The 26,573-nt window shown below is 33.9% G+C and overlaps 1 protein-coding gene across 8 annotated transcripts in view; it reads right to left on the bottom strand.

Moving 5' to 3' along the window:
- The window catches only part of DMD (dystrophin), a 1,208,865-nt gene that overhangs the window by 260,584 nt on the left and 921,708 nt on the right, over positions 1-26,573 (bottom strand). For all 8 annotated transcript variants that reach the window (XM_074905425.1, XM_074905436.1, XM_074905445.1 and 5 more), the window contains 2 exons: positions 22,539-22,693; positions 60-249 (listed from right to left, as the gene is read on the bottom strand). In XM_074905425.1, the coding sequence (XP_074761526.1) occupies positions 60-249; positions 22,539-22,693 (345 nt within the window). The remainder of the gene's footprint in view (positions 1-59; positions 250-22,538; positions 22,694-26,573) is intronic.

The raw sequence follows: 26,573 nt of genomic DNA, 5'->3' as shown, positions 1-26,573 counted from the left end.
AAAAAAGACACATCACTTTAAATATCTGACATGTCTCTAAACTGAAGAGATTGACTTACCTGCCACTGTTTCATGAGTTCCCGAACCGTTTTGGCATCCTCTAGTATCTTTTCTTTGTGTGTAGCATCCTGCAGGACATTTGCAGTTGTTTCTGCTTCTGTAAGCCAAGCAAGGAACTTTTCAAGATCCAAGTAGAATTGCTGCAACATTCTTAGGGCTGATTCCAGTGCAGCTTCACGCTCAAAAACCCTGTGCAAGTACAAACAGTCAAATGCAGCACTCTTGGGAAGAAAACAAATCTTAATCATTAAATCAAAATATAACAAAGACACACTGTATATTTCTCATGTACCAATCAAGGTAAGTTTGTAGATACATTAGCTACAGAAATTGCACTGTATGTTTGGCAGGTAGGGTTCTGTTTTTAATCTTTTCTCCTGAAAAGTAGTAACTAGAATTCATCTGGTAAAAAATTAAGCAAAAGTAGTAAGTACTTCTTTGAAAGTACTATGCCTGAAACATGCACAATGGAAAAAAAAAAAAAAAAAAAGCAAACCAAAGCAACACAAAAACCCCACAAGTAAGTCCCTAATTTGTTTTAATGAAAGACTTATTGGTTTATTTATTTGTCATTAACGCTAGAGTGGGAAAACTTTTATTTTCAGAAATCGCAAAATAGTTCCTGGCCAGTGCAGAGTGTTATGTATTTAACTATTAGTTTTTATGATTTGAAACCTTTGGGGATTGCATTCATCAGCTCAAACCCTAATAACAGTGAAATTTAGTATTTTTCTTGTGTTTTGTTTTGGGTTTTATTTTTTTTTTTTTTTAATACAAATGTGATAAATTACAAGAAAGATCTCTATCAGCTACATAAATGCTATCTTATCCTTGGAGAAGATCTAAATCAGGATTGGTGAAGACCACTAAAGGCTCCAGCAATTCTGGTGCTCAAAAAACACTGAAGTATATTTGTGTTTTGAAAGCATTTACGTGCAATGTAGGTGTCACATGTACTCGCATTTTTTACATTGAACTAGATCTAAATATGGATTCAGAAATGGGAGCAGGTTGTATGACATACTGTTCATTAACATGAGTCTGTCAAGGCTACTTAGGTATTGCATTACATGCATATTTTTTTAACATCAGCGTGATAACCAAGTACTTTTTTTAAACTCAGAAAATATATAGTAAAGGCATTTGATAGTTTGTGTTACTTCAAGTGGAATGTACACAATTTGATGCACACCTATGTTTAGTCTACAAATCTGTAGTGATCTGAATATTTCTAGATAGATTTCCTGTCTATTTTCAGTTATTTAGACGGAGACTAAGACACTAGATTTTCTGAAATTGCAATTTATCATAATTTTACCAGAGGAGGCCATGAAATTTCTAACTGCTAATCTCTATTTCATATCCTATTTGCTGTCATTAAGAGGTTGTACTCCTTGGTAAATAATGATATCCTAAAACCTAGTACACTATTAGAAGTACAAAAAGAAACAAAAAATTAGCACTAGTTTTGCCAAGTGGTACTGACTTAGCATGCTTTTCAATAGTATGTAAGTAAATTGCAGCAGAGGATAGTAAGAACAGAAAAATTCAGTCAGGGTACAGGAAAGGACAACCATTTCAGAAAAAAAATAATCCTTCCTAGGAGTCAAATCTCACAATAGCTACCATGTTTCTATCATATTTTTACTCCTTTAATATCTTATTTGTTCTTCCTAACTATTTTGTAAAAAAAAAAAAAGAATTTATTCTTGGATATTTTTTTGATTCAAAAACTGAGAAAGCTATTGATTATAAAGTCATCCACCAATTTTTTAAAATTTAAAAATGGACTGGATTTTTATCTCAGATTCACCCTTTGCCATCTACAAGAATTGTCCACATTATGCCACTGTTTAGCCTGTATTAGAATGTATCCCTAGGGGTCTCTTAGGAGAGTAAAACACACTTAGCTTCAGAATAGTGAACATAATCTCTTTCCCAACTATTCTACATGGACATAAACATGGCTTGTGGTTAGGCCACTCTTCATATTTAAAACAACTGCAGTGAAATAATTTCTACTTTTATTAAACTAAAAACTAATTAAATAGATATAACATCTAAATATACTATATATATACATTAACTCGGTATAAACTTAGAAAAAAGACAATAAGAAACAGAAAATCTTTTACCTGGAAAATACTATATTGACCTGTTTATCACTTTTAGCTCAAAAATAGCATCACATTTATTCAATAGAACTTGGAAATGGAATAAACTTACATAAACTAAAAATTTTATCCAGTTCTTCAGAGCACAATTCTATTGGAAGATATGCTTTATAGCATTATTGTAATTCAATTTTTAGTGTGCAAAACAACAGCTAATATCAGTGCCTTTGCAGAATCAGGTCTAACACTTTTTTCACATGTAGTTCCTTCAAAATATTAAAGGCAAACTACAATCCAATTTAATTCCTCTAAATGCATAACAGTGCTCTAATAAGAGCATTCTGCAAGTACATAGTGAAATAAAAGAAAAAAAAAATAGGGCTTAAATCTATTTGTGTATATTTAACTTTTTGCATGGTATCCAGAGAAGTAGGACCCAAAGCTACATTCATTCACCTGTGTAAATACCTACTGCATTTTTAATCTTCAAATAAGAACACAAGCACAGATATGAAAAATATCTCTGGGAGAGCTATTAGAAGTATTACTCAAAATCAGAGTTTATGTTTTTGAGAAACTTCTAGACCAAATGAAAAAACATAGTATTTTAATGATTTAAAGGATGAACTTTTAGTTATGAAGAATCTTTTGGCACTTCTATGATGCACAAAAGGCACATAATTCTTTCAGCCTACAGAAATATGTTACTTATCTATAAGCATGTTAATACACCCACCAGAAAATATCTAGTATTTCCATTTTAAAATTTTGATATATCTTACTTGCAATAAACATTCAACTACATTGACAACTCTGCTGTGTATCAATAAGCTTCACTCTACTTGGCTTTCTAATTGCTTCAAAATTATGAGGTTAGACTAGAGAAAAGAATGTCTAAAAATGAAGAATAAAACTGAGTATCAAATCCAGCATGTGATAAGATAAATTGCACAAAATTATAGGGGAGACAAAAACACATATATTGAACAAGAAATTATTGCACAGAAACAAAATAAGGATGCTTTCTTTTTAGTCTGTATCATCCAAATATGTTTAATTTCATAGTGTAAGATGTAAGAAAAGAAAATGAAAGAAGCAGAAATATATTTTAGTATAAATGGAAAACTGCACAGTAGGAACTCTGCTGAACTACTGCTGAAATACTAAAAGATAATCATAACAAAAATTATTTTTAATGGAGTAATCCTGTTTTTCTCTGTTCTACCGTGATATAAAAATAAGCACATAGTGGTATAACCAGAAGCTTCTTATTCATGGGGGAAATACTAAAGGTGGGATCCATTTTATTTCCATCTAGACACCCAGGAGTTATGCAACTATACTCCCTCTGCAAAACATGTAGACAAGTATTTCTGGAATTCCTCCTCCCTTGTCTGTATACATCTGTTGAACCAGATTCAAAGTCAGACTAAATCTTTTTCTCTTGATTACAATAGTAGGTTACCTAAAGCTTACATAATTTTAATTTTACATGAGCCTAAATTTTACACAATTAATAGTAGATAAGATGGTCCCCAGTCTAGTCTGGGGACTGATTTTTAAGAACTAGTGGCACAAACAACCGTGGACTGACCAACTCTAGTTGTCATATGAGCTTTGTTGCAGGACAGAAATTATGGTACTCTCTTAAGAATGCGTTAGCTGAATGCTTCAAGTCGAGGGAAACTGAAGACTCGTTGGAGGAATTGAGCCACACAATAAATGTGAACGTTCATGATCACAGGAAGACTTTTTAAGGGTTTAAAGAAAAAAATCACACAAAATAAAAAAAATACCAGCCTCTGCAAGAAGACATTACTGTATTGCTGAGAACTTTTAAAAGTAATATTTCTAAAACATAGATATTTACAAATGTTTGGGAAGATAAGCAGGGCAAAAGTTTTTTGAAATCTGTGTGATCTTTAAGGTCATAAGCAGGTACGGTATTATTAACTAAAAGTCAGAGTCCGCAGAGTGATACACGTACAAAATAAATACATACAACAAAATACAAAATCTATACAGCTGAACATCTTGTTATGGAATCTAACAAGGAAAAAAAAGTGCTGAGGTATGGGAATGATGGTGTCAGTGAACATACTGCAAGATTTCTTCATTTCAACAATCCCCAATCCCATACAACATAAGGAATACAGTGTTTGGAGAGGTTCCATGGGTGTGAATAACAGATTTTTCTTCAGATGTAGTATTTGCTACATAATTTTTAATGAATCATTCACACTTTCTGAATATCTGTTTGTCTGTTTCAAATTCTAATCTTTATTTACATTACAAGATATGTTCTGAGGGTCAGTGTTTAAATAATGTTTTGAGAAGCTCAGATAAAAGGACATAGTCAGTGCAGAGCATTATGCCAATGTACACTACACTGTATTAATTAAGAATACATAACACGGAAGGTAATATATTGAAGAGTGAGCGTAGAAAATATTCATAATGGACAAACTAACAAATTTCTCTAAGGGCAATAACAGTGGAGAAATTCTGCATCATTCAGGGTTCAACAGATTACTAAATTACACTTCATCTGAAGACTGTGTTGATCTAAGTTATCACACTGAGATTTAGAATAAAATATCCTGGACTAGTGGCTGACAAAGTATCAGTAAATTGTTTTACTTCTCTAGTTCATGTGGTTCTCTTTATAACTGAATTTTCTCCTTTCTGACATTACAATTCCATACAATTTTAAAAAAGTGTTACCTGAGTTTACCTCTTCTGGAGCCAACTATCAGATACAATTTGAACCACATGCATCTTCCTACTTATGCTGGAAGCAGTTTGTAGTTTTTCACGAGGATCATATCCCTTCCACTCAACGTGACAAAGAAATAATTGCAAAGCTTTACTGGAACATTTAATTTTTAATACTAAATAAATTTATGGTCTTACTGGTAACTCTTCAGCTGATTTAACTTGGACTGATAAAAAACCTAAAGAGGCAGAATAATTTAGCCTCCGATAAAATGGGAACACAAGGAGATGTCACAGATACAAAAAGAAAAATAATTTTTTTTAAATTAACATTAAATTCTTAAAATACCTGATACTGATATAATTTTGAAATGCAAATTCAAAATAAATCACACTAACTTATTTTGGGTATGCTGCTTAGAGGAACTTTCTTCCAGAATCTAGGGAGCAGCATTCTACAGTGCCAGTTAAATTATTAATACATGCTAGTAAGTGATTAATCTGCAGATTAACTCTGGAACAGGTGATATGCATTAATGTGGAAAGCTATGTTGAGACAACATTTTAAGTACAGCTTTCATGTGGTTTTCTGGATCTCAAACAGCTTGACACCTTACTCAGGGACACAGTATTTTTCCAGTAACAATTTTGCTTAAATGTTCCTTTTAGTTTGACCATCCTGATAGAGGCCACTAACTTTTCTCTCCTGTAGAGCATTAACATGTGTATGTTCATCTGATTTTTCTGAGTGATCTTTATATATATGTGCTTATGTCCCACTATCACTATTTAGTCTGGCTTGTTGAAAAGTGTTCTTCACCCAGTTGATCCTAGAGTAATGGAAATTGCTCACCTATGCACAATGTTCTACCTCTGAAATGACTTCTGTGTTGCAAATGATTAGAAAGCCTCAAAGTGTGACTAAATGCAGAGCTACAATATCAGGATCTGAACCACTTCAGAGACCAGTGTTCAGATGTAGATGACATTCATCCACAGGCCCTTATCCTCCCATTATTCTGAGTGGGGAACCCGGAAAGCTTTGGTGTGCTGGTACAGAATCTCGTACTTGAAACTCAGATTTTCAGTTCTTTTCAGTCATTGTGTGCTTTAGATCTTTCCTGTAAGGACTAAAGGACAAACCTGATAAAATCAATACCTCTAAAAAGGCAACAATAACTTTCTAGAACTCTTTGTCCGATCTTTATCACTGCTAATATATCCCTGAAGATAGCTGATGTGGAGAACTGAAAGAAGAAAAGATTTCATTTGAGTGGTGGAAATGTCTTCGAATAAACAACAAAAAAAAAGTCTTTTTTTGGAGCCCAGTAGGAACATACAGGTACTGCCCTGCTGATTCAGGCATATGAACAGGATTTCTACCAGTGACATATTTCTTTCTACATTTGTAAGTGCAGTACTTCTCTCTGCCTTATGTTTATTTCTCATCAATGTGATCTGCTGGCTGAAAGCTCACTCTCAGTGTCTTCAGATAAGTTGAATGACGTCTCTGCCTTGGCTGCACTGTCCATATTGGTTATGTATGAATAACCAGTGAAATTATTTTAAATTCCAGGTGTAATTGTGCATACAGAGACACTAAGTACAACAGCTGCTGTAAAATAAACACACAAAGGCAGTTCTCTACTGATTCTCTTCCGCAGGAAAGAAGAACAAAACCCCTCAATGCCCCCATCCTCTGATTGGAATTCAGACTATTTGTCTTGATATGGACACACTATTGTTCTTTCACTGATAATCACACACAGTTTCCTAAATGATGACAAACTCTTCAGAATCTAAAACTAGAACACCCTAAAGCATCTCCTGATGATAGTAAAAAGCCCATATAATTTGTCCTTTCTTAAAAATATGTTGACACAAAGAGGGAAATGCATCAAAGAGCAGCTATTCACTCTGCTAAGCATGAAACAATTGTTTTTTCCTGACCAGTTTTTCTATTGTAAAGCTCCATAAAACTAGAAAATAATGCTGTATTAAAAATGTTTCTGGTGTTTATGTACTTTGGAAAATGGATGCAGCAGGAGAGAGAAACTATTTCTTTTGCTACTGCTTATTGGCTGGCTTCTTTCTAGCCTTATACATGTCAAAGCCCTTCTCAAAATACCTAGACCCTATATGGAAATAAAAAAACCCCATCAAAACCCCACAGCATTTTCCTTTGAACTGCTCTCTTTGATACTATTATAAAATCACTAAAGTTTAAAACCACTTTTTTTTTTTTTTTTAATTTAGACTTTGTTCTTTTCTTTATTAAAGCACCATTGATATTTAATGAGAAAAAGAGGAAAACAATTGTGTTTATCTATGAAGTTTCATATCAACCTTGGATATTAATCCCCCAACTCTTCTACACCATTACTTGTCAGACTGAGAAGGGCTGCTAAAAGCAAAGGAAATATCACACCCAGGAGCACAAAATCATGTAACAGATTTCTGTATAAGACCTTTAAATGACCTCTTTTTAAATAAGCACCTGCCAACATCAGCACTGAAGATCTGTGTCACCACAGAGGAAAATTCCTCGCCAACCTTTTAAAAATAATTTCTGTCTCTTCTTATACTCTGTTCACTTATCACATTCCCAAAATGCCTCTTAATGGGTTGACAAGAATAGAGACACTTGGAATTTTTCTAACAGGCTTTTCTTGCCCCCATTGCTTTTGTCTCCTTTCCCCTTCTTGCCTCAGCATAGGTCTAAAATATATAAACACATAAGTGTATTTTTTCCCCATGTTCATCATAACCATAGATAGATTATGCCACACCGTGAACTACACAAAAATCTTAATGAAACTAAGTGAAACATTTCAATACTTTTGTAATTAAAACTACTTACAGACCATCTTTTATGTTATGGAAAATGTTTTGTTTACTTAGGATTTCTAATCTCCTGAAAAATTTTAATTAAAATCAATCACTTTCCAGAGAGTAAATGTTAAGAATTACCAGGTTAAAGAAAAGGGAATCTGAACAACACACAACAATCATAGACATATGAAGTGTCATTAAGAATTACTTGTAGATACAGAATAATGTTCTGATGGACTCATTCAGAGCCTTTTCTAAATAGCTCTTAGTCAAAACTTACAAGAAGTATCTTAAAAAACAAAGCAAGCAAACAGAAAAACCCCAGATAAAAAGAGCTTCAACAAACAACCCCACAAACACACTCCACACACCCAATTCTATGAATTCATGGAAGAGATTCCAGTCTAACCCTCATATCACTCAAGTAATGCCCCAACAAAACATGGAAAGATAACAGTTAATAATTCTGGTATTTCCATTAAAGAGAGAAGTTAGAAAAAGAAGGAATCCTAAAATCAAAAATAAAAACAAACAGGCAAAACTGGTCTCTTATTCTACCAAAAGAAGCAAAGAGATTATTGTTCTGTTTCAGTCTTCTTCACTCTTCACTGTCTGTAAGATGTAGAATTAAGTTTTTCCTTGCATTCCAAACCAAACCATTCTTTTGAGATTCCAAGGCAATCAGCAGTGCCATCTAATAAACAGCATATTAATTACTCAGATACAATTAAAATAAAATCTTTGCTTTCTAAGACAGTGAAGTGTAATTAAAACTAATTATGAAAATAATTCTATTCTAAAGACATTTGTTTTCTTTCTCTTAATTACTGTAGAAACAACTAAATTTAATAAGACTATGAAATGCACTGATGGCATTACATGAAATCAATTAGGGCTCACAAAGGATACTATTAAACTGTTAGTGTAGTTTTCATTTAAAGCTGCAGCCTCTGAGGTCTGAGCTCAGTTGCCTAGCAGAACAGTGATCTGGTACCATACAAGAAAAGAAGAATAATTTTCCAGACTGGAAAACTTCTCTGGCAGTACTTACAGTTCTTATTGTACCATGCATCATCTTAAGTTAAGTGAGAATAAAACTAAATAAACACTTAGATAAACACACACATTGTTTTTTTCCCCCCTAAAACATGGGCCATAAGAAAAATTCACATTACACATAGGAGTTGACAGATCAGATTGATTCGAAATATTTTTAAAAAACTATTCCAATATGTCAATATATTTTAAGAAGCATAAAACTGCTAAAAAAAAAAAAAAAAAAGATGACGGTCAGGTCTAGCTCTGTAATATTCACCTTAGAAGAAGCTGGTAACCAAAAATGGTGATCGTCCGAGTGAGGAGAGCTGTCAGACTGCCTACTGTTACTTATATCTATATAATCTAATACAGTAATATTAGCTGTAAAGAACCACTCGGTATATTGTATAGTTATTCTTTACTATTGAGGAGGTTTCAGACTCCTACAGAAAACTGAAATATAAGTTCCCCAGTATAAGGAAATAATATGATTAAAATAGATCTACTGCAAAAAGATTGAAATACAACAGGAACTATAACCAGAGGTAATATGAGAATACAGAGTAATACTAATAAATTGTTAGTATTATGGAGTTTCAACAATATTGGGAAGAAATTATAACTCTAGTTCTGTTCCTTAGATTAATTTAAAAATAAATTAATAAATAATGACATTCCAGAGCCCAATTCAGCAAATTCAGACAATGTTCAACAGAACTCAGTATGTGCTTGAAATAAAAGCCTTACAGAGAAAATCCTAACTCCACTGTGATGAATGGCTAACCTTCAGCTGACTTCAAAGAGAACAGGATGTTCTGTGATAATTCTACCTCAACTCTTTTTTGGACAAAGATAAAAATTTTTAGCAGAAGAAAATGTAACCCTTCAAACAACAGTTTGGACAGTTTAACAGAGGCATAAATACACTAAAACATTAAGTGTGCGAGTGGGAAGGTCTAACAATTCTGCTATGAAAAAGCCATGACAAAAGTGGATATACCTGAAATTTTGTGTGATCACATGTCATTTTGGCGGACTCATCCAAATCTAACTCTTAAATAGTGCATGATTTGCAATATTTTCTTCCTCCTCAGTAAACTCAGATAATTATCAGATGTTTACATTAAAAAGACACTTGATTTGCCTTGTGACCTACTGTTTTATGTTCACCATCATGCAAGTATCCAAGGTCTGGGGAGATGCATTTCTTTTCCTTAATATATGTCTGCCTGTTCTCAAATCGCTTCCCTAATTTTAGTCATGGAAATGAATGCATAACTGATGCATTATTAAGTTTAACTGGTTATTTCAGCTCGTGCAAAGAAATTCATGAAATATACCATAAGGTCCTTAAAGGAAACTTTACCTCTATATTTTCTGTTATGTAATCAGAAGATACATTTAAAATGGTCTTGTATAAAGACATGTGTTAATGAACACTGAACAATGAAATTTTGAAACATCAAGGTTCTTCAATCCTGTTCTTTTTGCAGAATAAACCAAGTTCACCATTTAAAATCATTCATTTCCACGCAGCTGCTGTTATTTCTGAATAGCAGGCCTAAATCTAAATGACTAAAACCTACTTGGACTCTTGTCAGCTCAAGGCTTACATTCATGATTGTATTTGACAAAATAATCATCATCATATCTTAAGACCAAAATCTAGCTGGCAGTCTTTGACTTAGATCTGTTTTATCCATTTAGCTGAAATATTATATCCCTGCTCATCTTCCAGGAAATTTTACATTTTTAGTTTACATTTGTAGTTTTTCACTGGTGAAAGGGCATAGCAATACATTCTAATATACTAACTTGATAGCCATTTTCTTTTAAATGTCTATGTTGCTGGCAAACAGGATTTGAGAAAAAAAAAAAAAAAAAAGTAGTAGCACACATAGTCAAATGATCTTGCAAGAAACAACTCTTATCCATCTCATGGAAAGAAGGAAAGTCTCCAGAAATGTGAAGACATAACTACAGATATTTTTCTAGCTGAATACATTTGAATTTTTTTTTTTTTTTTAAATTCCAGCCTCTATTTTTACTATCTATTTATTAGCAAGAAAATAATGTAACTTTTGATTATGGTATGGTTAAAGAAACTATATTAACTTCTGGTTCTGAGAGAAATATCAGTAGAAAGCATGAAAAGACGTCAACAGACAATCGCTCATTTCCATAAATTTGGTCACAACATCATAGAATGGTTGAGCTTGGAAGGGACCTTTGGAGGTCCTCTTCTCCAATATACCCTGCCCAAGCAGAGTTCCTAAAGCCAGTCACCAGGACTGTCTACAGACAGCTTTTCAGCACCTCCAAGGACAGAGACTCCACAGCTTTCCTGGGCAGCCTGTGCCAGCACTCAGTCAACCTCACAGTAAAAGTGCTTCCTGATATTCAGAGGAAACCCCCCGTGTTTCATTCAGTTCGTGCCCATTGCCTCTGGTCCTGTCACTGGGCACCACTGGAAAGAGCCTGGCTCTGTCCTCTTTGTACCCTCCAGAGCCATGGGGGCATCCCATCAGTGCCTGTGGACTTACATATGTCCAGTTTGCTCAGGCCCTTTACTTCAAGAAGGAAAAATCCAGCAAATAAAATGGGTCATACTTCATGCTGAGTTATGTGCCATTTACCCAGGTTCACAGAAGGCACATCCCAAACCCAGCACACTGTTAACCATCTAAGAAGAATATAGGGGACATGACAACAAATCATTAGGTGATATCCCCTGTGCTCTGTGTTATCCCAAGGAATTCCTATGGATGAAACACTTAGATACACATGTCTTGATGCCTAAATGTTGGACAGATAGCTGGGACAAACACATCCAAGAGTACAAAAGTATACAAAAGTGTTGAAAATTAAAAATCACCTTCCAATCTCATATGATCTGGTATTGAGCTCTGTTACATCATATAGCATTGCAATATGATTTCCTACAAGAATATCTGAATTACTAAATGATTCCCTAGTTCGTGTTTTCCTCTTTGTTCATAGAAATCATGGCTCAGGTTTTCTAACACAGCATGTAAGAGTAGCACACCTAACTTGAGAGGGAAAAGTTTGTTTTGTCAGAGATCTGTATGCATAAAGTTGACTACAGATGTGAAACCCAATTTATATCCACAACAGAAATCGCAAGAGATAACCGAGTAGCAAGGGGTGGTATTGATGTAGATCATGCAGACAGTGTCACATTATGTGGCTTGGATACTACTTTTTTTGCAGATGGTAGTCATCTTCATCTTTCAGGCTCTTTTCTAGTACTAAAATGGTTTCCTAGAAATTAGATTAGAACAATTATGTTAAGAATTCACAGGAGGAAAAATAATGTAAAACACTAAAAAACAGATACAGGTTCTCTCACAAGAATCATAAGAAAGCAAAACAGAAAAACTTTTAACTTTCTTAATCTCAGGTAAACACTGGAGACAGCTGCCTTCTGTTGTAACCGACAAAAATTAAGTTCAACTAATATTAACACATTGATTAGGTGTGCACAGGTGGACTCCAGACAACTCGTTAGCGTTCCTATTAAAAATGCAAACAAGTACATGTATAACTATTAGCAAAAAAAAAAGAAAATTGAAGCATTACTTGATCTCCTTCATTCCATTCTGTTCTTGCAGTGTGAGGTATGCACACAAGACTGCACGTAAATTAGTCTACAAAAATTTATGCATAAATGCAGTATTAGAACAGTCTTTCTCACAAATTCCATGTTTTGTAGTAGCCACGGATGTCTAAATTTCCATACTTTACTGAGTGGTTTATATACAGTGTACAATCTCTCTTTATTTAAAAGATAAAAATACTGGAGATAAAGTCAAGGAAATAAATAAATATTTTTAAATCCATGTGGCATTACCATGACACATTGTTTTTACAGGTCTTTAATATATTTATGTGCCATTATAATTTCTTATATTAACCTCTGCCATTCTTTCTTGATTATCTGTACTTCTGATCTGAAAAAAGGCCATCATCTGCTATCCAATACCTGCAGTATAGTTTGTCTCATTTACTTGAAATTGTTCAATATGTTTAATGGCAACTGTATGTTCAGTTCTGATCTCTATATGATGGTTTAATGTGCTACAGTTTATGCAGAATAACAATCTGAAGAAGAGTGGCTTATTTATTTTACTAATTTTAGTAGTCCCAAACATCAAGTAGTGACATTATTCTAGTAAATTTAATATGACTAGTTCATTTGACCCAATGCAAGCTAAGCACATTATACATATAGTAAACTTCTGACCCCACATGAACATATTATTATGTTCAGCAATCTTTAATATTTGTGACTAGCTAAATGTTGCCCCTCCATAATCAGACAGTTCCCAAACAAATACATATATCTAAAAGGAGAAATCACCTATAAAGACTATATATACATCTATACAAATACTAAAGTGCTGTTTCTATCAGAAACAGAAAGGAATCCCTCTATTGGGAATGGGCATTCGAGAAGATTTCTTCTTTAATGTGTAAATACCACACTACATTTCTTTAATAAGTGTATTATGGCCCCCCCCCAAAAAAATCTGTGTCTTGGGGAAAAATACACTTGCCAACTTTTTACTTGAAACAAAAGATGAAAACCAACAATAAAAAAATATAATCATTTTACTACCCACAAGTTAAGCCCCTATACAAGGAGCTGTTTAAGAACTGTGGCAGGGATGCAAAGTTTTGTTACAGAAACCTCTTGAATGAAAAAAACTGAGATTAAGAACATATAATATAGTCAATGTAAACAATGTTCAACCCTGAGCATTAGAAGCTTGTCCTAGGGGAGCAGCACTAGGTGTTATTCAGTGCATTAATTAACCATTAGGAAAAGGGTGTGAAGAACAAGATGGCAAATTTATTTAGATTAGTCAAACCTGGGAAGGACTGTGAATAATTCCAGACAGAAAAAATCATCAGGAATGTGATAGCAGAAAGATTCCATATAGATGTGTCCAAAATACCAGATACTACAAGGAAGATTTAACTGAGTATACACCGCTAGGTTCTGAACTAGCTGTAGCCTTGAAAGAATTTAGTATTTAAAATCAAGACCAATAGCTTAATGAAGATGTCCATACATACTAGCATCTGAAAGATTACTAGAAGAAAATCCCAAATAAATATTACGTCCATCTTTAACTTACTCTCCTGATGCTGAGTACCTTGTCCCAGTCAGCACAAAAGAGAGTATCAGACATAAAATGAATAAAGCAGTGACACGATGTGAAAACCAATTTATCCAAAGCAAAATTCAATACAAGTGTTCCATGCTTCTACTTTTATTTTCCCCAACATGAAAAGAATTAACAGTGACAAGTGTCCACAGCTCCAAGGGGTCAGCACAGTATAAAAAGGAAGGGTGTCACCAAAGGCAAATCTGAACTACAGTTCCTCAGTGCCATCTTACTTGAAAAAATCTATTCTGTTGGTGTTCCCACAGGAAGAAAGAGAGAGGACAGCCCTGGAAGAATTGCCTCCCATCTCTTGGAGTAGAATGAAACCATGAAGCTTACAGGTGAACTACCACAAAAATAAATCTGCCTTCTTGGAATCAGTAAAGGTTTATGGTTCAAAATAGAGCAATAGACACTATTACTAATTAATTAGCATAGCTGAAGTATCAACCTCAGACATGCTCTAAGCACCAAGAACTCATGGAAATTCCTGAGCTGTTCACCATTACTGATAATAAATATCAGCATCTCTTTCAGATTTTAAAACAAAAAGATAACCAAAATCAGCACATATAACTCATGTTTTAGGGTACAGAAAATGCATTCAAGATATACTTAAAAAAGAACCACTAAATTAGACTGCAGTCTAACGACATGAATTTTAAAAATAAGAAAATATAAATAATAGGAACAAAAACAAGAAAAGAAGGAAAACAAAAAAGAAAATATAAGATACTAATAAAATGCAGAAAGTGAGAGTTTTACTATATACTGCATCAAGTGAACAAATGGAATCTCAATAATATGAAGCACATTTTGAACACGTAAAAAGAATACTTTTTTCTTCTTTACCAACAAAAACTGGATCTGTATAAGTCATTGCCAGAAGGAACTATTGTGCTTAAGCAGATATGTATCAGATACATAACTGATTACGTATCTTGCACAAAGTAAAAATCTGCAGATATGCCAGCTAGAGTGATAATTTCAAAAGCTATTATTTCTTATCATTTGCAGGAGATAGTATTTCTTGTAGTTTGCAGGAGATGTAATGCTTAGTAGCAGGGCAAGATCTCTGTATTTTTTAAATTTGTCAGGGAACATGGCACATTACAGTTAATTTGGAGCACTGGTCAACATGTGATTGATACTGGATGCTAAGCGACATGAACATACTGATCTTTCCTTTTCCACAAATTGCTTGCTTACTTACTGTTTCCCCTTTTATGTACCTGTATCAGATTCATTTTTAAAGCTCTGTCCTCAAGATTTACCAGTTTAATCTCATCTTTCCTCAATGATTTCTCACCACTCTTATTTTAGGACATGCAAGAAAATTACGTTGCTACTTCTGTTGCTTTCCCATCTGTCCTCAGTACAGTCGTTTCCTCAAGTCTCTGCTTTGGTCATAAGAGTCATGACCATCAGCCTTTTGTGCCACTGATCTTCATCTGGAATGATAACGGCTCATTGTCATTTGTCAATTTCTTTGAGTTTATATAAAAACATCATGTGGCTGAAATTTTGTTCATAGTTAAAATACAGCCACACAACAAAAGGCAAGCACCACTGTTGTCAAACTGACACATTTGGTGGTAACTTCCAAAGAGAGACTAAAAATTTAATAGGCAGAGTGAATTATACTCTCAGTTTCAAGCTTGACTGACAAGCCAGTGAGGGGAAGCTTACACCTCCCACACAGCAGCTGATCAGAAGCTAAACAATCATGAAGCACCAAAGCTTGCAATAGCGAGGAAATGCTGTAAAAAAAAAAAAAAAAAAAAAAATTAAAAAAAAAAAAATCAGGAAAAAACCCCCAAGGCTATCACAAGAATAATAATGAAAACAAAAAATGACAACTAAGGTCAAATTCCTTTCTGCTGGCACTCTGCTAGCCCATCAGCTTTATTAATTTCTGTTCAGTTGCTTGTTTTAAAGGACATGAAGCCTGATAAGAAGCCTATTGAGGGGAAAGGAAAGACATTAATTTGTTGCAAGCTCTGGAGGAAAGTGATGATCAGTTTTCTACAGTTTGTTAATTTATCTGCAGACTAACAGGAAATAGATTTAAGGTTGGACTTTCAGGGCACAGGGCATTAGCTTCTGTTCTTGTTCAAATAGAGACTAAAATTCTCTAATAACTTCAGAAATTCTCACCTTCAAGAAAAAAAAAAAAGCACACTTGTCTTAATCTTCTAATGGAGTAAGAAGAAAAATTGATATTTCTGTTCTTTCTCTCACAAAATCAGGCTTACTTATGTCTTCCTTAGTACCTGTACCTCCAATGGATGTAGAAGAGTGAGATTTCTCAAATGGAGTGTTTCTCTGAAATGTCCATATTAAGCTCTGACTATGATTCAAGTTAGTCCATGAAACCACTCTCCCTTTAGAATTCTGTGCCATAAAATATTTAATTATTTTTCCAGTTGGATTTTACTATAACATGAGAACTGTTCTCATTTTTGTCAAAAAGGAATAAACAGTATTTAACACAGAGTAAATCCGAACAAAGCAGCAGAATTCTATTTCACTCAAGACCAAAATATAAATCAAAAGTGAGGAAAAAAATGGAAAGAGCAACTATCTGACCAGTGAGAAATGGTCTTCTAGACATTCTACTTTCACTTTTCCTGCTTAGCTTTAATTATTGACTTGCTCTCAGTATTTGAAGCTGAAGGCCTCTTTGCAAAATGCCAGTGTTGTCCTTCTTTTTAATTGTCTATAATGAAATAATTAAATTTAGATTACAGTTAACAATCAAAACCACTAAACTATCAATCAGCTGAATTCATGATGTTTAAAAAACCTCAGCAAGCCACTTGTGGGACAGACAAGTTAAAAAAAAAACACCAAAACCAGTATTAATTTACGAACACCACCACTTTTCTCTTTGAGGTAATTTCTGTTTGTCTGTGGAAGGATTTAGCAGACCTGCAGATGATCTTTTACATTTCTGGAAGTGATAAAGGTACTATCCTACAAATATATCTATTCAAGAGGTGGGAACGTTAAGTGTATTCACACTGATACAAAGAGTTTTAAGAAATATGTCCCTGTAGTCACAAGAGTCCAGAGATCCTTTTAGGCAAGTACTCTATTACTGACGTTACCCTCTCCTGAAATAACTCAAGAATTCTTTCCTTTTTTTAATCCTAAAAGAGTTTCTCAAAGATCACAAGAATATGTTCACAAAGGTGGAAATGATGAATCACACCATATTTTGGGTAACGCTGCTTTTTCAGCTCATCCTACAAGCATTTTGAAAGCATTGCATATCCAAGACTATGCTCTCACAAAGTAAATCACAAATAATTCAGTACCCTCAGTTGACTTCTCACCTTGGATCCACATACTATTGTCAGTACTGCACAAAAAGTACAGTCAGCTAAGTGGAGAACAAAGGTGACAACTAGAATATAAGCAGCTAAGATGACTTTCAAGATCTCCTATTTATAGGAACCTCGTCTGGCATTTTTATATATGTCTTTTTGTAATCTTTTCCTATATGTGACTGAAATTTCATCATTCTTAGGGGCATTAGGAAGAAAAATAAAGCAGTTTTAACTGATGTCATTGCTGACAAATTTGAGATTATATTTTGTACATAAATATTTGTTTGAGAGTGTAGGCAGTTAGTAGAATGTCTTTCAAATAGGTAACCTCTCTTTTATCTATCATCTTAAAAAAAATCCCTCTCCCCTAAATGACCTTTTTGGTGTACTTTTTAATATGGATATGTTAAGGGATGACATTTAACCAAAGAAAACATAAACCAACAAATATCTCAGATTAAACTCAGAGTATCTAAACCTTGCCAGAGTAGTGTTTGCACCCTTTTTATAGTCCTTTTTTTGAGAGTGCACTATTTTGTTTAAAATAATAGTAAAAGAAAACAAAAAAAGAATTTAATCCTTTATCTGAAAAAAGATCTTAGGAAACTTCAAAGATACCCATATTTTAAACACAAAAGCCTTAATATTCTTGCATCACAAGCAGCTAATAAAGACTTTTTCCTTAGAGTGTGCTGATGTTACTAACTCTGCTGAAGAGTAACTTCTGAGAAGCATGGAGTGCTGTACTGACAAAGTGAGACAAATTAGTTTCATGAAAATTAAAGGATTCCTGTACTTTCTTGTCTTGACTTTCCAGAACAGTTCTGGATTAAATGTTTTTTTGAAAACTTTGTTTCTCCTCCTATTCAACATTCAACAGAGATACATCAGTTCTTCGGAAAAACATGCTGACGTATAAAATTATTTGCTCCATAATATAATCTTGGGTGTGAGACCTGAGACTGCAGAGACTCACTTTCATTCAACATAAATAGTTCTATGGACTAAGTACTTAAGTCCTTGAAGAACTGAAACATGTGACAACATGTTCCAGCATGTGCCAAATACCTATACTGAATTTTTTTTTAAAATAATAGAGGCAACAAAAATAGACATGTGTTATCAACATCTCTCACAAAATAAAGTAACTGTCCTACAATTACAATGTTTTCCAGCAGTCTTTGCAATTTTAAATTGATACCTATTGTTAAAATGGTGTAAATAACAAGATTCAACATGACATATTGGTTGTAAAAGAGCAGACACTCTACATATCTACCTTCTTGAGCCTGGCAAAATTATTTCAAAAACCAATCAATACATCACCACAACATAATGATAAAAATAAAAATTATCATACTACAGTTTCTTTGGGGGGGGGGGGGGGGGGGGAAAATTGGAAAATGACATTTGACCATTGCCATCTTCATCTGAAGTCTTACATTTGCAATGATTTCTTGCTCACACCCAAACAACTGCAGCTCTACAGCCAGGACAACTGCAGGCACAGACGTGTAAACAAGCTTCCCATGGCCACTTACATTTTTAATTTAGCTGTTTCACTGTACTCAAAAAAAGTGTGCCTGCACAAAGAACTATAATAGCTGCTCATACGCATGGAATTATACCAATTTTAGGAATGCAAACCAACCTTCAAAGCAACAGAAGAATGGAAAGGACAAGGCTGAGTTTGCTTGGAGAACCTAGAAGATGGGAATGTTCTTTAAAGTAAAACATATTGTAAATTGTTTCCTTCTCAACTTCAGTAGTCCAAGCCTAAATAAGCAAATAAGCTTTTCAGAGATGGCTCCTAGAAAGGTCTATCTAGCGAAACCAACTATGAATCTTCAGTATAACTTAACACACTTCATACTCCTGGATGTTGCTGATATGTAAATGCAGTTTTTCTCACCCAGAATGCAATTTAACTGTAATGCAGATGTGATTAATTCCACAAGTGCAATAAAGCAAAGTAGCATTAGGACATGTACAGTATATTAAGAAAACCTGTTTCCATCAGATTGGTCAAGCTCGTTCTGGCAGGCAATAAAATCATACTTACAAACATTATGTACAGATAAAGTTTACATTCTAACAATTGTATTTTGTCCTATTTTGGCTGGGACTGAGTTAATTTTTCTTCTTAGTAGCTAGAATAGTGCTGTGTTTTGGATTCAGTATGGAATCTGGTATGAGAAGAATGTTGATAACACACTGATGTCAGTTGTTGCAACGAGATCAAGTTGTCTCCAACTCCCCATATCCTGCCCGTGTGCAGGTGTACAAGAAGCTGGGAGGGAGCAGAGCCAGAGCAACAGACCCAGATTGGCCAATAAAATATTCCATATCATGTAACGTCACGCTCAGTATATGAAAGATGGTTGGCCAGGAAGGAGGGAGTTCTCTCTCTCTTCTGGGTTTGCAATGGTAGGATGTTCATATTTTGGGATTGCTAGCCTGGGCTGGGTATCAGTTGGCAGGTGGTGAGCAATCACATTGTGCATTACCTGTTTGTACTTTCTATTATTGTTATTGTTTTATCTTATTTCAATCATTAAACTGTTTTTATCTCAACTATGAATCTCCCTTTAGTCCTCTAATTCACTGCCCCATTTCCTAGGTTGGGGAGGGTGAGCAAGCGGCTGTGTGATGTTTGGCTGCCAGTCGGGTTTAGACTATGACATATTTTTATAACAAGCAATCCCTGACAAGGAAATGTTTGCTGATCAAAGACCAAAACTTTTTCACACTTATACTTACTGCTATATTATGCATTTAGATAGGGAACAGATATGCATCACACATTGTACTGTTTATGTTCTTAGTTTGTCTGGCCAATTCCATTTCACACTGCCCAGCTGACATGCAAACTCAAGGTGTTTGCACAGCTGGCTGCATTAGAGAATTAACACCATTCTTACATAAATATGGAAGTTGGTATCTCAGACCTTTCAAATACATCGTCTAGAATCTCAACTCTTTGCCGCTCCCTCTCCAACTCCCTACAATTTAAACTAGTAACAACAACTAAGTCTAATAATGATATATTGAGTCTTCACTGTCCATACCCTGCAGTGGGGAAAAAAAATGTTACTTTTTACGTTTTGGCTGATGTGTGTCTCCTGTATCTTGTCTCAGGAGCCCAAAAAAGCATCTTGAAAAGTGAAAGCTCTTAATACCTACCATGAAACCTGAGTCCCTTTGAACTTGAGCATAGGAACTGATGGGCAATGCCAATTATTTGAAGATGTCTGTTAGGCAGTGATGGGTTGGAGTCCTAACCAATTCTCATAGTACATTATCTAATTACTGTCGCAATATACGTTCCACTTAAGCAAGATCTAAGTCCCTTTTTAGCTTAATATTTAAGTTAGTAAAATTTAAACACATTTGGTGGATTCCTAGGAAAGAAACAAATTTAAGCAAGTGTTCATGTTTTATATAAGAATTCACATGAAATATGAGTGCCCACAAAAGGAGGAAATAATGTAATACTACTATAACAAACATTTTTATATATAGTAAATTTCTAATGGTCTCTTCCTTCATTGTATCTTTTTATCTTTAGAACACTTTAGTTCATCTATTAGATTTATTTTTCTAAATGCAAGCAATAAAGATCACTTTCTCTTTAATCACCTTAGCTTAAATAATATAGTTATTTCTTGGAAAGACAACACTTCTAAAGAGAAGAGGAAGAGACCTGTTTACAAGTCACTTGCTTTTGCCAATATTATCAGTTCATGTGCTTTTTAGTGTATCTTTGCATTATCAGCAACAAAAATAAAAATTAAAAAGTGGTGAGTGACAAAAGTGAAGCAACCATCAAGCGCTCACCAACTTGGCTGTTAAAGGAGTTAGAATGTTATTCATTATAGTTCAATGTTATAAAACAGAACAGTAAGGCAAAGGGTAAACACACAGCAACCAGCTGCAAATCTACTTAAGGAAAACAAAACACAAGCTGGCAGATGTTGCCTTAATGACTGAATTACTTGCTTTGGCTGAACTATTACTAAAAGGCAAAGTGGAATTTTACTGCTGCTTGCCTGTCTAGTGTTTTAGCAATCTGGTTCATGGAAAAGGATGTTTCACATTTTTTACACCGACACACAATTCTGATACTAATGGCAGGTTCAAACCATTGCAAAACAGTGTAGGCCACTTAATTTTTCTATTCACAAAATATTTAGGCCATTTAAATTAAGGATATAGGGAGAAGAAACCAAAACCAAAATTATTATGTGGCTTTCTTTTAGCATCTCTTCTCTCATTTGAACAGGATCTTAACATCAGTGGCAAGTGTGTTATACAAAAAATGCTGTTAAAGTGACTCATTCACATGAATATCACCTTCATTAAAAAAAATATTAAACAAGTGGGAATAAATTTCTGTAGTCATCAGTGATTTAAGTAACTTCCATTATGCAAGAGGATGTCCTAAATTTATTGTATATTTAACTAAACTGACTTTTCTGGCCTTGTTCATAGACTTAATTAAAAACATGTTAAGATCTAATTCAGTTCTAGTTTCAGTTATAAGCTGTAAAACTTAATTCAAGATACTGATTAAAGCAACTTTGATTTAATTTTTTACGTATCTTATCTAATGTGCAATAATTTAAAAGTCTTTTACTACTATAAAGTAATTTTTATGCTGTAATATATTCTGATTTTATAGATTGCGTATTGGATGATTCACAATTTGGTGACAAGCTGCAAAAATTGCTTTTAGTAAGGAATTAATATCTAAACCAAACACTGCAAGACTGTGAAATATAATCAAGAATGTGATCAAGGATCTAATAAAAAACTTTCTTGACTAGAGATTTGCTTCAAAGGTGCAGGATAACATTTCTGCTTTGAACCTGCTTCAATAGGATGTGTCTGTCATTGTCAGATTCAGTTTATGAGTCAAAATCACCATCGTGATTGTGATGTGGAGACAGTACATAGAAATATGAAAAAGTTCATTTTAAATATTTAAAATATATAACCTATCAACTAAAGTTAGCTGAAAACTGGTTACAGCAGAGGAAAACTGACAGACGGCAAAATTTTATTTGAGATAATTAAATGGCATTCCAAAGACATATTTCCAAAACATATGACAGAGGAGTCATCATCATTCTTCCCTTTCTCACTATAATCGTGTCATTTTCAAAAGTTACATCTTCTATAATCCCCAACCAAAGCTGGACAATGAATGTTAATGCATTTTAACAACAAATCTAGTTGCAGAATTCATATCCTACCTCTTATTAATGGCAGCCCATGTCGCGTTAATGTTATCAGTCATCAGTTCTACTTTTCTGGTGTCATCTGCTGAATAATCACGGAGCAGCTTAAGTGCCATGTCATTTGCCACATCTACATTTATTTGCCATTGTCGTATTTCTTTTGAAAATTGCTGAAGTAAAAAGAGAAAGAAAAAAGAATAAATCTCAGATCACCATAAAATTATCACACATATTGTATGATTATTACAGAAGGAGATGAACAACTTATATCATCAATATGTGAAAAAAGGACTTCCTCAGATTTACTGGTAACTAAGTTCAGAGTCTTTCTAAGTCTTTCTAAATGTTTACATTCTTCTAGTCATAAGACCATAGGACTACTTCTAATCTCTGAGAAGACCAAATCCTAAATGCCAAATAAAAAATGACAGCTCAAATTGATAAACACTGATCAGAATGTTGATTGTTGTTTTCTGAGACACAAATGGATGGATTATGCACTATGCAAACTCTCAGTATTTGTGATGTTGAATTATACTGAGATGGAAAATACAGTGAAATAATATGTTCTGTCTCATTTTCTTTTCTATACTGTAAAATAATACTGAGATTTGGACAATTAATACTTGTGCTTTTTAAAATTTACCTTATTTTAGTGAATTGTTTATGTAATTAGTGCCATCTGCTGGAACAGCAAAATACTACTGGTAAATTTATCAATATGTTAATTCATAGAAATATTTTTAAATCTTGGTCATTCTTTTTTTTTTTTTTTTCCCCGTTTCCTCTCCTTTTTCTCCTCTCCTCTTCACTCTCCTCTCCACCGGGGCCAACTGCCTCACTACAGAAACAAGTCAGGAAATCCTGAACACTAATTCTGCCAGCAACTAGCTCCCATGCATCTTTCCTGTTAGATTCTTTCTCAGAGTAAATTTCCATATAAATGCACTGAATTGGCATATTTAATTATGTTACATTATGTGTAACAACAAAATGAAAGAACAAAGATTATCGATGGTCTACTTGTACTTTTATACCAGGCGAAGACTACAACTAGCCAATCAAAGGGACAATGAAAGTAGGAAAAAAGTTTGTATTTGTGAATAGAAACAGTAAATTGCATGTAAATATTAGAAGCTATCTACAAAAAAACAAACAGTAAGGTCTGACTGTATTGTTGTGCTTAAATACACAAATCAGGAAATGTCTGTTAAGAAAAAATAGGTTTTTTCCCTCTCATTCTCCCAAAGCAGTATTCCTTTTTAAACCTTGTTTTGACTCAGATAAGAAACTTTCACACGCACCTGAACTTAAATACGTAATCCCTGATGAAAGAGTCTAAATACTAAGTAAAAATAAATAGATTTCGTATATTTTTTGCACTTATGTTTTCATCTCAGGAAGTCTGTAAATTGATCTTGGTTAAGATTGGGACTGAAACATATCCAGTCTTTGAATAGAGTCCATGTGGAGTTGTTGGGGGTTTTGGTTTTTCCCTCAAATTCTTACTTCATAAAAAGCTTCTTCAACATCTGTAGGTCCTCTCTGTAATTGAAAACTGAAAACATGTATTTCCTCTCTTTCCTGTGTTATTTCTTCATAAGAGGGCAGATCACCCAATTACTGTGCAGCAGATAATCTCAGGTACTAAAATAGCAACCTGACTACCTGTTTTGAACAAGGGATCCTATTTCTACCAGTCAAACATTAGGAGGTGGCTACTAACCCCCACTCCCAAAAAACAGATGAACATGTTATGGTTAAACTCACTTAAACTGAAGCTGCCTAAACAATTCCTTAAACTCATTCCTCTGTGTTAAGGATGTAGATGTAGTCAGGAGAGGTGATGATTTTATGAAAAAATACTATTATTCCTTTAGAGAAGATATAGACAGCTGGTTGTTTTTTGAAATAGTCTGCCAATTGGGCTCCCTTCCTGCCAGGATTATATACAATAAATATATAAATGTTAATATTTTAAAAAAATATAATAAAATACATAAAACAAAAAAAAATCTACAGTAATTATAATTTCAGATTTGGAGATATTTTATAGCAAGTATCTATTTACATTTAGGTCTATCCATCTTTATTATACTCTACCTTTCTCTTTGTTTAAAATTATGTATGCACATAGTTACTTTTTTTCAGCCAGAGAATCACAGCAGACTGACTGTTCACTGCATTGCATAGAAAAGTTACCATAACATTTTGTCTGCATTGTAAATTAATGGCACGTAAACCTTACTTTGAAAATAAGGTCTTTTTGCTCAGTCCTATGTGAATATAAATGACCTTATAAAACCTTTCAAACTCAGTTTTATAATAAAAATATGGAAGGATCCATTTTAAGATTATTTCCAAAAGTGTTGTTCTGACCATTAACTTTACCATTAATCCATTAACTTCCTGACATTACAGCCTAGATCATCACTCAGGAAAGAAATGATGAATAGAGAGCTTTGCTGACAGAAACAATTTGTATTTTCGGCTTTACTGAAATTGGTATGGAATTTTTCAACAATGTTGTGGCGTACATGCTTTTCTTCAGCTTTGCTCTATGTGCAGACACTGAGAACAAACTGTTGTGCTAAATGTTTTAACTGTGTCCAATAGATGACTATAACAAATATTTTAGAATTAAATTATTGGCATTATTTTTTTTCTCTTTTCCCTTTTACATTTTTAGGTCTCATTTATCTTTTAGCTACTTAAGAATACATTCAATTTTATTTTTTTTTTAAGGAAAATGATTCATTACCTTAATTTCATTTTGACATTTTTAAAGCATTCTATTTGTTTTGTTTGTGTCGTCACTGGAATTTGCTGAGTTTATTAAAAGGCTTAAAGAATTAAGGCTGTGCGTTTATCATATTACTTAGGTATAAATTCTTCTTAAATTTTTAATTAGCAGACACTAGTTGATGTTATTAGGAAGAAAATCTGTGTAATTAAGGATCCTTGATTAAAAACAAGTACGGAAATTAGAGCTGGGCTTTCTTCTATCCCAGGACTGCCCAGTGGGACAAAATAAATGACAAATAAAGTTCAAATACAGAAAAATGTACGTACCGCATCATTCAGTTCTGAGCATGTAAATTCCCACACTGAGCAGGTGTATATACCACAAATCTAGAAAATCAAGCTGGTTTTCTGTCCTTTTTCTGTATATCTATATCATGCTTTATTCATATACTTCAAGAATTATTTATTTTTAATGAAGGAATTCTATTTCAGCATCTGCATCATAGTCAATAACATTAACCTAATTGTTAATTTTTTTATTAAAATCAAAGCATTATGCTGTCAGCTGTGGAATAATAAAAATCCACAAAGTGCTGAGACTGTACTTCATCCTATGTTGATACAGAGGGAGTGGCAAAAGACTATCTAGTATGCTACTCTCCCTTCAAGAAGATGACAAAAGCAAGCAAGATAGCCTCAGTCTTATCTATAAATCCAGGGCATAAAGTTCACCCCCAAGGCTATGCGAGCGGAAGTTTGCCTGGCCTCTTGAGTCCCAACACAGCAGGGGATGTAATCAGGCTGCTATTTAATTTCCTATTTAGATGAACAAGAAATAGGTGGTTAATGAAGGAAAGGAAGGAAACCTTGTCTCCATCCTTCTTCCTCTTCCTTTAGGTTATCCCACCTAAATTGGTACAGAGGGAGGAGAGATGTCTTATTAGCTGTTACTAATAGAAGGAGCCAATCCTTCTGTACAGGCAATCCTAGCAGGTTTATTCCTTTTAACATAAGCTCAGGAGTGTATTAAGAAGAGACTAGTTTCACAATAGCTGATGTTCAGATGACTTGGGGATGGAAAGGAGCTGAAGTGTGACTGTGTACTATTTATACACCTATAACCTTCAGCCTGCTGAGTTAACCATCTGCAGTCATCACTTCATAAAAAATAACAAACAGGGCTTTAATGGGTAAAGACTTCCATTGGCCAGAATCCCATATGCTGATTCTCCATACCTAACCCCAGACTTTAGAATTTAGTTCTCAAATATCAAACTAAAATACAGTATGAAAAAATAATTTAAT

This window comes from Athene noctua, chromosome 1 (assembly GCF_965140245.1).
Source record: "Athene noctua chromosome 1, bAthNoc1.hap1.1, whole genome shotgun sequence".
Taxonomy (NCBI): Eukaryota; Metazoa; Chordata; class Aves; order Strigiformes; family Strigidae; genus Athene; species Athene noctua.
This window is presented reverse-complemented; position numbering and strand designations above follow the sequence as displayed.